The following is a 15,545-nucleotide window of genomic DNA, read 5'->3' on the forward strand; positions in this document are numbered from 1 at the left end:
CGAATTTTACCTGAGTTTAGAGTCATAATGCAGTGCTGCTCGTTTCATTGCTTATGCTTATCAGAGCAGAGCCCTCTAGTTAAACAATACATAGAGGATTAACCTTTCTGAAGAATGGTGGACTTGGGAATGCTTATTAGTCTGATCTGTTATCCAATGTATATGTTAAAATGTCAGCCAGAGAATTAATGATATCATCAAGATTACAAATTGAACAGCTCTACGTGATCGTTAATGCTCTTGTCGTGCTGAATTACCCAGGCCAAGCATAAAGTGCTGGGGAGGAAAAAAATTGAGCCAAGAAAAATGAAAAACTGAGAGGGCTGGAGACTGTTGTACATCTTGTGCAAGGTTCCCATGCTTTCATTGTTTGGGTAGAGAGATGAAAGATTGATTGTTTGGTCCTATTTTCTTGCAGTTTTTTCTTAAATTATTTTTCCGTAAACTGCTTTTCCAAGAACACTTGGTGTCTGCAGGGAGGTGTCTTGGGGCAGCCCTGGCAGCCCGAGGTTGGCCGCCAAGGTCTGCAGTGTTTGAAAAAGCACTGCCTGCTTTTTCTGCTTGTCTGCCTCCCCTTTGCTCCTGCTTGAAACTCTCCAGAGACATGAAGGACGGGAGGGTGTGCTACTCCATTCCCCTGAAATGCATTATTCTAGCTCTCTCTGAGCCCCTACATCTTCATTTGAGTAAATTTTGCCTTTGAATTATCTCTGGTCTGTTTAGGAAACAATCTCTCTGGATGCGTGCTTGCAGATTCTATCTACAAAAGGGTACTTTATAAAAGTTAATTACATTGTATGAAAGCTAGTGAGCGTGTACGTATTTTTGGTGCTGCCCAGCTGGAGAGTTAACAGGGCATTCCTCTCCTTGCCCTGTTTGGCTTTTAACACAGAAAGCTTTTAATCTTAGTGACTCACCCTAAAGCCAAACGAAATCACGTTGTGGAAACCAAGTGAGTTAAACTGAGGGAAGCCCAGAGGGGAAGCTCTCTGCAGCTGTGTGCAAATCACTGATCTCTTCCTGTCTGAGGGGTCAAGTAACCTTTTGGAGGATGCAATTTAACAGTGCTGCCTGTGGATAAGGGGAGGCAAGAAAAGGCAGGTAAAGTAGTGCACGAAGAATTGCGAGTCTCATCAGAGATTCTTGCGACAGGTCTCTCTGCTGTTCAGTAGAACCAAGGGCTGCTTCTGGTGGGACTAAATCTGCTTCTCTGCGTATCTCATGAATTATGGCGCTAGAGATTTCCTTTGCAACGCAGGCCTGATCTCTCCCTGCCAGCTTGCAGCTCTGCAGCGCTCTCCTGACACCTGCAATTGTCTTTTATGCTGGGCTCAAAGTCAAATGAAATGTAGCTATGGCCAAGGATGATGTCAGGATGTTTGTCAAGAGAGATGATATGTTTGTGAGAAGGTAGAAGATAGTGTGTCAGTGAAGCAGCTATTTGCAAAAGGACCTAAGTAAGGCTGAATGAAATCCATTCTCAAAAGCATTTAGTTCCCACTTTAACGTCAGTGAAGCAAATCAGAATACTGAACCAAGGTTTGTCTTCGTCCAAAGTGTTTTACTGGAGACAATACAATGTCTTTTTTTCCCCCCAAATTGCATCACCTCATTGTTTAAACAAAGCAAGCAGAGAGAGTACTTCTAGAGCTTAAAGAGAAATGTAGTACAGAAAGTACAGTGTGCAAGTCTCCAGTCTGTTGAGATGCATTTAATTAGAGTGATTGGTTTTATTAGCCTAATTCTAGCAAACGGTAATCAATTTTCCTCTCTCAAGGCAATATTAACATTCATTTTGCTTAATAGGGAATAGCTAGTCGTGGGTAAGTGGTGCTTAATCAGGTATTAAACGTACAGGAAAATGCAATCTCTTGACTTTTACTGAGAAAGTTGCCAAATCAGGGTTAATTATGAGAAGGCTGAAAATGTCATGAGCACTTTCATTCTTCCTTTTTTCTCCCTATGGTGTTCTTCTATTTTAGTTGTTTGCAGAAGGTTCAGAAAGGCTTCTGAAAAGGGACACGCTCCTTGAACGCTGCGTGAACAGACATGAAGATACCACATGGTCCATTTGCTTATATATTGCCTACACATTCACTCACAAACATCTGCTCTCATATGGAGATGAAGGAGGGTCTGTGGACTCACAAGGAACAAGACTGCAGAAACAGTTGAACGTTTTGCCCCCTAGAAGGTCCTGATTCAGAGCTTCATGCTCTCTAGATTTTGAAATAATGAAGAAACACAAAGTATGAAACTTAGAGATATGGGAGGTTGTTTTGCATGCAGGGACGCAAAGAACATTGTCATACAAATCTCAGTAAATGTTGTGATTCGTAGAGAGGGTTAGCGTTTGACAGAGAGGGAAAGTTGGGGACGGAGCCCCCGAGGAAGACTGAGACACATCTAAGCAGATCTTGAAGTATAGGGATTGCCATTTCCCTCTCTAGTCCTACTGCAGCATCTTACAGAGCACACAGGTTGGGGTTATAGCCCTTTAACCTCACTTGACGCAGATGTACATGGCTATAGGAGTGACAGCGGAGAACCAGGTGCCAGGTAAACAGAGCAGAGTTTCTTTCTCATACATCACCTCTCTAAGCATCTGCTCTTGGTAGGAGTCAGGCTGCTGGACTGTAGATGGACTTCATTCTGACCTGGGATAGCGGTTCTTATGTTTTAGCTGTTTGAAATTGTGTCCTGAAATGAACAGGAGCTAATAATGACGCTTACAGTGGCTTACAATTATATAAGGCCGTGATGACCATCACTGAAACAGTATTTTCCTTTTGCACAACTTCAACGTGGCATTCCTGTTGCACAACTTGCAGTTTGCTTTATAACTGGTGCTTTGCAAGGCTTGTGGTTATAGCAACTGTGAGAGCTGAAATGAGCTGTGAATGGATTTTTAGAGAGGCTGCAGAACCTGTCTGCAGCTTGGTCCTCTTCTCCAAGGCATGTGGGAGGGTTATGAGTGACTTCAGGACAGGATTACAGGTGCTCACTTAGCACCTGACCAAAGGGTGGAATGTCCCAGGCTTGATCTAGTGCTCCGAGTACATATTTTCTGTGGCAAAATCACCCCCTGGAACTCAGGTTTGCTTATATGTATTCTCCTGTCACACCCTACAGCAGCTAAAGAGCAAGTCAGATTGTTGCGTAATGTTGTAAGAGCTCTATTTTAGTTTGCTTTTTCTTCCAAGACATTTAAGCCAAGCTGTCAGAATTTTCCGTGAGGCAATTAGTTAGCTGGTATCGCTTTTTCTTCCCAGGGTTCTCTATCTATCACAAGGATTCTGTCAAGTCTGGAACGGGAAAAGAAATTGTTTTGTGTTTCTTGCATTTCTTGCAATTATCAGTCAGCAGCTTGGTTTGATATCTACCAGATGTTCTCTCTTGTCCCATACTGCATGTCTCAGCTCTGGACCCCTGCTCTGCCTACATCAGCCTGAACGAGCCCTGGAGGAACACAGATCATCAGATAAATGGTTCCCATGGCCAGCCCACCTGTGACAATCAAATAGATGGGGAGTGGTATCGCTTCACTGGCATGGCTGGCGATGCCATGCCTACCTTTTGTATCCCTGAGAACCACTGTGGGACCCATGCTCCCATTTGGTTGAACGGCAGCCACCCGCAAGAGTCGGATGGCATCGTCCCCCGCCAAGCCTGCGCCAGCTTCAACGGCAACTGCTGCCTCTGGAATACCACCATTGACGTCAAGGCGTGTCCAGGCGGGTACTACGTCTATCACTTAACCAAGCCCAGCGTTTGTTTCCATGCGTACTGTGGGCGTAAGTAACTGCTGATATCTCTTTCCTGAAACCTCTTCTTCCTTGTGATGCAGGAGGGGCAGCAAGTGCCTGTATCCTTGAGACGGTGACCAGCTTCTTGCTTTCTCACGCAGGAGCGTGTCAGATGGTGCAGTGCAGATGGTGGCCTGTCAACGTGAGAGCGATTAGACAGTTTCACTTATGTGAATTCCAGTCTTTGTTCATCTACCGTAAATCTTCCATAGCTGACCCGGCCATAATGATTTAACACTTGCAGAGGGCCCTCTGGTTTGTCTTGGCATGCTACCAAAGCCGAAATTTGCATCTGTGCCTTGCAGTAATTAAGGCAGATTGTTTCTGATCAGCTTCAGCAGTTTAGCTTTCCTAATGTGGGCCAGGTCTGTGACTGATGGACTGGATGCAGGACGTAAAGCTGACAGTACAAGTACAGTATTTTCAGTGATGTTCAGTGGCTTGTGTTGACAACGCTCTTGTCGTGCCCTGCCCTAGATTTCTATGACATCTGCGATGTGGTGGATTGCCAGGGCTCCTGCCTGGACACCAGTGACTGCACATGTTCCCCAGGGACAACGCTAGGACCTGATGGACAGACCTGTCTTGGTAAGGATGGAAATAAGTCAGGTCAATTACTGGTGCTTTCTTTCCCATTTGTTTCATTGCTCCCATCTCAGTCTATTGTCTTAAAAAGCAAAATAAAAAAGGAAAAGAATGCCTGAGATGAATTTTCCCCCTTGCTGCCTAGAACAGGCTTTTGGTTCTGTAAACGATCCCCAGTCTCTCCCTGCAGGAGGAAATACAACATTTCACGACCGAATACGTTCTGTTGCCCCTGGAGCTATGCAGTTACGGAGGCTAAGTTTGCTTTCTGCATGCTCCAGCAGCAGGTTGGATGACGAGCCCATGCTGAGGGCTGCAGCATGGCTGTTGGTAGCTGAGACTCTGTGCAAGCTCGCTGAGCAGTCTCACTGTATTCAGACGCTGCCTTGCAATCTGTCATTAGAGACGTCCTCTCACCCACTCTGTTGAATTACTCTTTCCTCCAAGAATGGTCTCTTTGGCTGGTGTGGGGCTACACACTAGGCTTTAATATGCTTACGGTCCTTGTGGGGCGTTGTCCAGGGCTTGGGATTTGAGAAGACCTAAAGGAGTGCAGGTCCTAAAGTGCAGCACAGCCTGAATGGCTTTTAGGCAGCATGACAAGGTAGGATTCAGGGGGCCAGCACTTGGCGACTGCGCTGGCAGAGATGAGCATCATGGGCAAGTGGAGCAGGAAAGAAGTAGGTGGAAGGCTGGAGGGGAGGCCAGAGGGCTGTGAGAACAAAGTGGGGAGGGTGGGCTTCAGGGCTTTGTGAGGTGCTGTGAATCCGTGAGGAGAGGATAGCTCTGGTTGTGTGTGGCACTGGGAGGAGGGCAGCTGGGCTGTGAGGTCCTAGGAGGAGACTATCTGTGGGGCAGTGCAAGGGGCTGGGGAAGGGTGGCTGTCTGGGGGCTGCAGAGCCACACTAGTAGATGAGAAGAGGCCATGTTGAGGGTGAAAGGCGTGCCGGTGGGGAAGTGGGCTTTCATCTTTGTCTTTGAGGCTCGATTTGATGGAGGAGTCAAGAGCAGAGTTGTTCTGGGAGGCTGTGTGGCAAATCACTCATTCCCATATGGACTCTGGCTGGCAAAGCAGGCGTGGGCGGTTTCTTTCTTCACACTCCTCATGTCTGTGGGCATTGAGGCAGTGGCTATAGTTGTTAAAATCCCTGGAGAGAGCACCCCAGCCCTGCTGCAGGTTTACGTTTGCTCACACCATTTCTGCAGAAAGGTTTTGCCAAAGCTGCTCCACATCTCTGCAGCTGAGTGGCTGACTTAGCTCTCACAGCTAATTAAAAACATCTATCAGCTACTTCTCTGCAAGACTTGCAGGCACAGAAGTGCCCTTGACGAGCCCCAACGCTCAGTAAACGCGTGGCAGGCTTGCGAGGTGGGATTTCCTGCAGCAGAGAAGCATAGAGGAATCCTGAGCGTGTCCATGTGTGCTGGAGCAGCCTTCATTCCCCCATGGCAAGGCTGGGTAGGATTTCCCCACTGCTGCTTCTCTCTGTGATAACTGGATGGTGTAACACCTCAGCAGTAATAATCACACTGGTTTGCCTACCTGCAGCCTCTCTTGTCATATGGCTCACTCATCTTTCTAATGAGTTTCTCTTGTGCTGAGAAATGGCACAATCACATTTACTTTGAAAGCAATCCTGTTGGCCTTCCAAAAAACCCAAACACATCCTATGCCTTTTCTTCCTTTCCCAGCCCACTGGGTGCTGGAGATGCTGCAGTAATGCTAAGCAGGTCTGTGAATCTTCCCTGTACTAGGCTGACTTCTCTTCAGTGCGTTATATGCTTTGAATCCCAGAGCAGAACTGCTGATCCAAATTTATATGTTCATTTGCAGACTCACTTAGGGGTTAGAGCTAGGTCTTAGACTTCCTGTCACTGGTCAGCCAGCTCCGTGCATTGCCTTTTACCTCCTGGAGGTGTGGATTCGTGCTAGACTGAGTCATGGTTAAAATCAGTTCATTCCCAAGCTAGTTTCAGGAAAACCAGCCTGTGACCCAGAAGTGCTGGTAGTCACTGCTGTGGAAGAGGAAGGACTGAAGTTGCTTGGGACAGAACCTGCTGGATGTTGCAGAGCTTGGAGGACCCACAAGGAGAATTGCTTGGTAGAGCCTTTGACTAAGCTAGGCACTAGGACCTTCTAACAGCATCTCTATGCCTTTGTCTGTAGCCCCTTCCCTCTTCACCCTCAGCTTTCAAGCAATTTTAGTTTTATTTTTAGAAGGGAAAGTGTAGAGCCTGTGAGATTTGTGAAAAGTGAACTGTGCCCGTCTCTCTCCTGGACACGCTTTGTGCCTCTCACGGCAGGGTACCAGCCATTTCTTTTGCTAAGAATATCCAGTTCATGTTGCTTGCGGAAAGAGAACACACCACCAGCTGCAAGATGCTGGTACTGTGTCCGTGTGGGACTGCTTTTACCTGAGAGACCTCATCTCTGACCATGTATCTTAAAATGGTATTTTTCTTTTTCCTTGCTTTTAAGCTTCTGTCAGCAAGTAACTTCAAAGCTGTTTTGGTGAAACCCCATGTGAACCTTGATTGATGACCTCAACATTCTGTCCTACCTAAGAAAAATCACTGGATTTGTGGCCCAGCAATATAGCAATGACTTTCCCTTCCTCCCTTCCTCTCTCCTATTGATTCACATTTTGCCCACTGACAGAGATTAAATCAGGTTGAAGAATGAGAATCTCAGATCGCAAAGTACCTTTCAAAAAAAAAAAAAAAGGAACTTAAACCTTTAAAATAGAGAAAATTAGGAGGAACGTTCAGAGCTTTATCAAAAGCATCTTCTGTCCTTTTCTTTCTCTCAATAAATTGATAAATACCATCAGCACCCTGGAGGGCTCTGATCTATAATTCGATGCAGCCAACACAGAAACATGACACAGGTTCTGCTCGTGGGTAAATTGCTTTGGGTTATAAGGACTCAGTTCAGGCCTGTTTCAAGGTTACTCCAGACCTTGATCTAGAGTCCATTCCAGGTAGTGCAGAATGCCAGCTCAGGCATTTCTCTTTCTCCTGAATGGGAAAGGAAGGTGCCGCAGCTCTGGAGGACTGCAGAGGAGCGGAGCGAGTCAGGGAGGGCTGTTGGGGTGCAGTGAGAAGCTGAGTCACAGGAGGGAGAAGCTCAGAACTGAGCTTTTCGTCTCACCTTTGGTACAGAGTGTCTGAGCAGCTAATGGTCGTGGTGGTCTGTGCAATGCCAGCGCCCCAGGTCAGGTCTCACTGCAGTGAGGACCTGCAGGAACACCTGGGCTGTCCAGGGCAGGAAGCAGTTGGAACTGAGGCAAGAAGCCAAAATGATGAAATTTCTCATGACGTGACTTTTCTGGGAAAGTTTCATAGGATTCGTTAAAATGTTTTGGTTTGATTTCAGCTTTGTTTGTATGTTTATAGCTGTTTTTCATTCTTGTGTCTTTTCAGAATAAGAATTGAATCGTTTAAAATTGCTGTAGAATAATTGGCCACGTGTAGCAGTAGCAGGTGTAATAAAAAAAACAGATAAGGTTTATTTTTGACTGATTCTGGTATTCACCTAGTTTTATCGCACAGTGAAATCATGTTAACTCCTTTATTGTCTTTGTGAGTGGAGCAGGGAGGAGTTTAAGATGAGAAGGTAAATTGAAACATGAACTCCCTTGGCACGTAGAACCAGTTTGGAAGTTTCCCAGTGGGCCTTTGTCTGTCTCCTCTCTGAAATGGCTGCTGTTTGCATGCTGTTTTTTAACCCCAGCTCTGCTAGGGTGGGCACAGCATGGCAGGACAGTCTGCTAGAGTCAGTAAATACTGGGATTACTAATCTCTCTTACGCTGATCCGGGTCATGAGGCCAGGAAAGCTAGTCTGTGACCTGGCCAGCACTCCCATATGGCAGCCCCTTTTTCCCAGGCACGTGTTTACCAGGAAGAACGTTAATGACCTCGTGTTTTTTGTAGATGACAACGAATGCGAGAAGGGAAACGGAGGCTGCAGTGAATTATGTGTTAACCTGAAGAACTCCTACCGCTGTGAGTGTGGGATTGGGCGCACACTGGGAAGCGATGGGAAAACCTGTGAAGGTGAGTTAGAAGGAGAAGGAGCAAAGGTATCGGATACCACAGTCTGCTGGAAATGATGTAAATCACTCTCCTTCCCTTTGTTGTGGAAACAGATCGACCCTAGGTTTCCAAGGAGCAGAGTCTCATGCAGAGATAGCAGCAAAAATAATTATTTATTTAATTGGCAGTACAGCAAAGCAACAGCTTGAGCTGGGTGCCTCCAAGGAGGGACCCCAAACAAAGAAATTCTGGGGTAATTATACCCTTTACAGTCTTATTTCCCTGCCTGCCGGTGAAGGTATCCTCCAGTCTTCACTGAGTCAGTGATCTCTCTTCTTCTGATTGGTCTTGGCCTACATCCTAGGATGGTTGCTGTGTCCTTATCTTTCATAGTCCCTTATCTCCTCGAAGGTCAACCACGACCCAGGTGCATCCCATCTTGTCTCCTGCATCCTGTTTTATATCCTTATTAGCTGGTTTTGTATCCTTAGCCTGTTCTAACCTGTTTTGCGGTTACATTGTCATGTTTCCTGAGTTCATTGGCAGTTTTGGCCTTGAGGCCTGCAGGCTTCATCTACTTTAGACACTAGTGCTAAGCAAGAGTTAGACTTATGCTAAGCCGAAGCCAAATCAATTACGATTTCCTTCTCTAACACCTTGCAGTACTAGTTCTCTCTTGGCTCCTGGCAGCTGAGGTGAAAAGTCACTCAGATCGCTTTTGTGCTTGCCAGTGATGTTATTACTGAAACATCCTCCTAATCAAGCAGAACAGAGTCTCCTGTTGTTCTCCCTGCCTTGTTCATGACTCTTAGCCTTCACTTGTATTTATCTCCAGGAGGAGAAAGAAGCAGCAGTGGACTTGGAAGGTTGGTTGTCCAGACAGAGCCTGTAACTGCTGGAGATGCCAGGGTTTGACTCTGGAGATTTGTATGATAGTTGTACTGTGCTGACTGCTCGGATCAGGTTTAGCATCGCTGTTTTTTGACAGCTAGCATTAGGTTTGGGGTAACGTCTAGACTAGGGTGTGAGGATCTCGTCACCTCCCAGAACAGAGTTTGAGGGGAGAGGGAGCTAGACTGGGAGCTGAAGCTAGAGTTAGGATGAGGGCTGCGTTTCGACTGTTTGCTTTCTGTTGGTGGTTAGCTGTGGATTGTGATGTGTGAACTGCTGCAGTTACTTCCAGGTGGTCACACCCCAGCAGTGGCACAGCCAGGCTGAAAACCCCTGTTGAGTTTGGACTTTGGCAGGGGCCTAGACAGAAACTAAGACCAAAATGTGGTTTTGAGCTGCTGTCGCTTAAGATGTACCAACACCTTCAGGCAGGAATAGGCAAAACCAGCAAAAATTGACTTGTGCCTAATGTCCCCTGTGGTCAGCTATGAAGAGCACCATGACTCCTGAAAGGCAAAGCTGCTATGGAGAATGTTCACAGCTACTCTGGGGCCTCAAGCAGGAGTATGACGAACCTTGACTTTCCAGCCACCTGACTGCCAGAATTAGATACATCTGCAGCCTGCCCGCAACTGTGCAATAGTTGCTGCTTGGTAGACATCTGTGGTGCAGAGATTAGGGGACTGTTAATAAAACACCAGTCCTGTCAACGATGCTTGCCTGGAGAAAGCTGCTGCGCAGAGCGCCCCTTATCTAGTAGGTCCCTTGGTGCTGACAGCCCCGGTGGGGCTGTAAGTGGCCTGTGGGCTTTGTTTCTTCCACATCCAGCACTGAGCTGGTGCGACGTCCAATAAACTAACTGCGCTGCATAGCCATTTTTATTCCTGAGCACTGCACACTTCTGACAGGGCTGGAATAGCCTGTGCTTGGAAACACGTTTGTTCCCTGAAGTTAGACTTTAGGGCCTTTGCTATATCATTTAATTTCCTGTCTAGTAAAAGGAATGGTGCTTTTCCCAAGTTTAATACTGCTGTTGGGGATGTTTACAATCTTGTTAGTAGGTTTTATTTCTAAAGATGTGCCCTCAGCTTTGTGAGCCATTAGGGTATGTGATTTACTTGTGAGCCACCTCACAGCTGTCGCTAAAGAGAGCGAATGCAAGAGATTTTGCTTGATTGCATGATGATGATGATTAGCAATTATACTTGGAGCTGTTGGGGTAAGCAGGTAATGCTTTACCTGTTACTTTGACTTGTGTGGAGTGTTCAGGCTGCTGTTTTCCATGCCAGGTATAGGACTGAGTATGGGTTTTCCATTGTTTTCTTTACGTTTCATCTAAAACCACACAGTTATTTCTGATGGCAGGCTTAGGAAGAAATATTTTGCCTTTATGATTTGTGTATGTTATATGTACAACGGTTTGACTGACAGTATTTGTCCCAAACGGTTAAAAAAAATCAAGCGGTGAAGATTATTTAGGAAAAAAGAAAAGAAATCATGATATTGTCTTTCTTATATTCTCTATAATAGAAAGCCAACAACAACTGGAAACAGACTTATTTGCTTTAGGTTTTCACATCTTGAGAATACACTCGGATGACATTTTTGAGCTCTTTTCTGTGGCTGTGTAATGGCTAGAAATAAATTTTACGGGGAAACTCAGACTCTCAAAGAATTGCCTCACTCAAACAGAGAAGGTTTAAGAAAAACATGAGAATCTCTTGTAGGAGCTGTACTGCCCTCTTTCCTCTGCATTTTAGAACAGGAGAAACGTAGGAGGCAAATTGACCTTATGCCATGCACATGTGTCCTTCGGTCCCTCTGATAACGCATCTCCGCATACCCAGCCTTGAAGCCAGAAACTCACGCTAAACAAGCAAAATTCCTGCTAAACAAACTTCTGCAAGCAAGTCACGTCCTCAGCCTACAAAGGGGACGTGGGAATGCAGTGTGCCCCCTTCTATCAGAGCTGGGAACCCCCCAGACAAAGAGGGTGTCATCTTCTCCCTGGTATTCCCTGCTGGGGAGAGGAGCTTGGCTACTTGCTACCACCAAGTCTGTCCTCCCTGGTAGTAGACTCCTGCCCTGCAAATCTCAGGGCTTTAATTCTGGTGATGGAGGGTTCCATGTGGTAGAATTTCTAGGAGAATTTCCCTCTCCTTTTTTTAAAAAGTAAGAAACAACATAAAAATTTAGATTAAGAGAATGTCTCAGAAGCTGGAAAGGGCAAAGCTGAAGATTGCCTATTCAGCCTCTTTGTTTATGTGATTTATAGCATGTGATTTAATTTAGTAAGCTTTTTATCAGAAATCCTTGTTAACTTCATGGTGAAATGGCAAACACAGGAAATTGGACAATAACATTAGGCTTCCCCAGCATTTTCTGGAAGCAAGCTCTCACCCTGCTGTCACCTCCAAGCTTTGTGATGGTCATACTGCTTGTTAGTCATCTGAGGGTATATGCTGGGGTCTGCATAACTGTCAACAAGTTGCCTGAAGAGCAGGATGTGCTGATTTTCCTTTCTTTTGCAGAAATTGAAGGTTGTCACAATAACAACGGAGGCTGCAGCCATGCCTGTATTGAAGTGGAAGACACATACCAGTGTGAATGTCCGAGGGGCCTGGTTCTGTCAGAAGATAACCACACTTGCCAAGGTAGGTCAATGGATCCGAAACCCAGGTTCAACTGTGCCAACACAGCAAAGAATCTCCCTGACAGCCTCTATCCCCTGGACATGCAAAGCATGTTAGAAAGAATGTTTTTCATTGATAGGAGAAGGTCAGAGCGGGGCCCAACTCCTCTGCAAAGAACCCTCCTGCAGTTTCCTTCAGAGGAGGCATCCCACATGCCCTCAGTATGTGAAAGTGTGTTGTGTATCAGGTGTCTAGCAAGAAGGACTGACTGATTAGTGCTTTGAAAGGGAAAAACATGTCAATCAGTGGTACCTAAAGCAATAGTGTGTGGGAAGAGTGGGGCCTGGCAGAACTCTGGGAAAAAGGAACAGTATATATGTGAAAGAAAATGTTCCTTCTTGTGGAAGGAAGGGGTTGCTGTCCACCTCTGCTCTGCAATAGGACGTTCAAGTTGCTTTCAAAAAAATGCTGGATGAAGACGAAGTTTTCAATGGCCTTCACTCACTGAGGGTTTTTATCAGGGGTGGTATTGTTTCCGACCCACCCCCGAACTTTTCTTCTTGTTTTTGTTGTGTTCTCTTGGTTTCTCCTTTCCAGTTTAGTTTATGGAGCTTTGTTGAAAATGACAGATCATCCCAAATTGAATTGCTCTTTTTACCAGGCAGGAGAACAGAGACACAGGACCCTGCTGAGTGCATCTTACATCACAGGTGGTTTTGGCAGTGATCACTTACAATTAAGATTGCTTAACATCTCCCATTATATTGCTTTGCTTCAGCTGTGTATGCTTTTGCCAAATTTTTGCTATTAGAGCTGAAATTTTCCATGCCTCAAACTTGGTCTTTTTAATTTCAATTAAAATGGTTTGGTCACTTCCAAGAATGGTGTTAAAGAATGGCAAACGGTGTTAAATATCTATCTAGTCATTTCAGTAAGCATTCTGGTGTCTCAAAAGCGGGGGACTGGTTCTGATGTCGAGTGTTTCTGCTGTCCCCTGGAAAAGTGCCCAAGAAAGTGTCTGAAAATTGACAGTTGCTTATGCTGAGTAGAGGCAAAGGCAACACTATCCTTGGAGAACCTTCCATGGGAGGTTTACTGCATCTCTGTGCACAGGGAGTCCTTCTTGCTGACTTGCTTGCACCTGTGACACATGCATAGGATAAACATTTTCCCTTTCTTGGGCTGCGAAAGCTGAGCAGGATTTTCTTGCAAATGCATTTCCGGGCTCCCAGGAGTCCATCTAGCTCTGCAGCAGTGAGCGCAGGGAAAAGAGCACGGGGGAGGCCTCACCACTTCTCAGCCTGTCAGGCTCAGCACATAACTGGAGAAGGAGCAGTGCTGCCCTGATGGGGACAGACCAAGCTCCTAGCTCTCTGCTTGTCCTCCTTTTTGGTGGGCCCAGGAAGAACCAGTGTTGTTGCTTTCAGACATTTTCATTGGAGTTTGCTAATGGGCTGGACTCAGGCCATAGGCAGGGGAAGATCTCCATGCAGGAAAAGGAGCCTTTCATGAGCTGATTCACTTGGGCTGTAGATAATTCCAGCAAGGGTGAGCTCAGGCCTGAATCTCCTGTGGTCTGATGTGTTACAGACGGTGAAACATCAATTAGAGATACAGATCCAAACTGCCAGGGCAGATATATCCTGGAGAGGAAGTCAAAATAGTTCTATTTGATGCAATTTCCGCTTTTTAAGCGTTTAATTTTTCTCCAGAAAAGTAGGCCATACAGTGGTGAAAGAATGTAAAATTAATGCAAGAATTACAAGAAAGACCAGTAATATAGGAACGAACGCAGATTGTCAGTCTACGCCTTGTGCATATGACTGAATCTACAGTGCAGACATGGTCGTTCAGTGCAAGGGATGCTGGTGACCATGCAGGAAGGAGGCTGTTTGCCTGTAGGCCTCTGTGGTAGGAAGGTGCGTGGTGAATGAGGAAGGGGATCCCAGGAAAGGAGAAGTCTTGCAGTTGGGGCAATTTAATTGCCCTTCTGGAGTGCCCCATCCCAGTCTCACTTCCTTGGGAGGGGAGGGGGACAATGGCAGCTCCTTCTCCCCCTTTCCTTCCCCCAGTTAAGCAGCTGAGTGCTTGGAAGTGCTTATGTCACAGAAAAAGAGTTGTCAAGAGCCTGCAAGAAGGTGCTGCATGTGCAGAGGTCCTGTGCACACTATCCAGAGGGCAGCATGTGGCTGCCTTGCAGCAGGGCTAAGTTGCCCTCTGCTGTCTGGATGTCCTCTGTTTTGTCATGTTGTATTTTTTAGGGTGTTACCACATGATCTGGGCTTCCTTTTTTCCACATCGATTCGCTTCTCTGCCCATCTGTTTTTGGGAAGGTTCTCGTACATGGAGGTTGGGGTGAGCCCTGCACGCTTGTGATTCAGTAGTCCTCACTGCTCTGGCAGAGCCAGGTGGGGTGGAGGCAATGGGGATTTCCAGAGCTGTGATTATTCTTATTGATTGAAGGTGGGAGGCCAGACAAGAGCCGTGTTCTTCCATCCTGTCTCCTGGAGGCAGCCCCAGCAGGGTGAGGAGGCCAAGCATTTCACAGCCCACTCTCCTCCTCCTTATGAGGCTGCTAATGAGTGGCAGCAGTGCTGGCTGCCGCGGGCGCTTGCAGTACAGCCTCTCATAAAGCAAGGTTCCTTGTTCTTTTATGTTTTGTGAATTTATGGCCCTATCCAGTGGTCTGCGTTTTTGAGCAGGTATGTATGACAGACTGTATTTGGAACTGTACCAGTACAGTTTTTTATGGCATCTAATCAAGTTTGTAGTGATACAATTAATAGCGCAGGGCAGACACAGTTGCCTGAAGCAATCGGATCTGCATTCTATCAACCCACCCCTGCGCTGCCTATACATTCAGGGCAAATATCAATCTTCTTCCACAGAAATCAATGACTTGGCTGCAATTTTCACACAAGGATACCAGCCAAAGAAGTACTGGAAATTTTGCAAACGGTTTCCTTTCCCTTTCCTAGTACCCCACCTCCTTCTGAAGTGTGATGCTGAAATGCTTTTTTCTCTGCTATCCAACCCTTTTGCGCAGCTAAGCAGGTTACGACGACATAGTTTATTTGTGTTTGTAGTAGCGGTTCAGGGCTCCCCAGTGCCAGAGAGCCTGTTCTATTGAGCGGTCTGCACAGAAAGGTAGCCCCTGCTCCAAGCAGCTGCACTTTGAAAGGCCAAGGAAGAAACCACCGGCTGGACAAAGAACAAGGTGCAACAACAGCAGGTGGAGGTGCAAAATAAGCAGTGGAGGCATTGATACAAAGGAGAGTTTAAAAAGAGTAAGGAGGTGGCTCTGCCAGTGCTCACAGATGCTCTGCTGTGTACAAAGGTAAAAAACCATGAGCCAAAATGCTTGATGGGCAAAAAAATGGGTGAGGCTAGGAGGAGCCTCCCAGATAGGGGTGAGCCACGGCAAAGATGTGCGAGATTCACGTGGCAGCAAGTCAGGAGAGCGGAGCTATCTGAATAGATGCAAGAATTTGTGAAGAAAAGGGGATTCCTTGGTACTCAGGAGAACGCGTTTCTGCTCGGCATCTCAGTCTTGGCAATTCAAAGCTCGTCACCTGCCCTTATATAATAAGAATA

At 46.3% G+C, this 15,545-nt stretch overlaps 1 protein-coding gene across 4 annotated transcripts in view; it reads left to right on the plus strand.

The window, feature by feature from the left end:
- The window catches only part of OIT3 (oncoprotein induced transcript 3), a 31,975-nt gene that overhangs the window by 6,053 nt on the left and 10,377 nt on the right, over positions 1-15,545 (plus strand). For all 4 annotated transcript variants that reach the window (XM_068951016.1, XM_068951015.1, XM_009675479.2 and 1 more), the window contains exons 2-5: positions 3,420-3,794; positions 4,284-4,394; positions 8,326-8,448; positions 11,850-11,972. In XM_068951016.1, the coding sequence (XP_068807117.1) occupies positions 3,551-3,794; positions 4,284-4,394; positions 8,326-8,448; positions 11,850-11,972 (601 nt within the window). In that variant the 5' untranslated portion in view covers positions 3,420-3,550. The remainder of the gene's footprint in view (positions 1-3,419; positions 3,795-4,283; positions 4,395-8,325; positions 8,449-11,849; positions 11,973-15,545) is intronic.

The sequence above is a fragment of the Struthio camelus genome, chromosome 7 (genome assembly GCF_040807025.1).
Source record: "Struthio camelus isolate bStrCam1 chromosome 7, bStrCam1.hap1, whole genome shotgun sequence".
Lineage (NCBI taxonomy): Eukaryota > Metazoa > Chordata > Aves > Struthioniformes > Struthionidae > Struthio > Struthio camelus.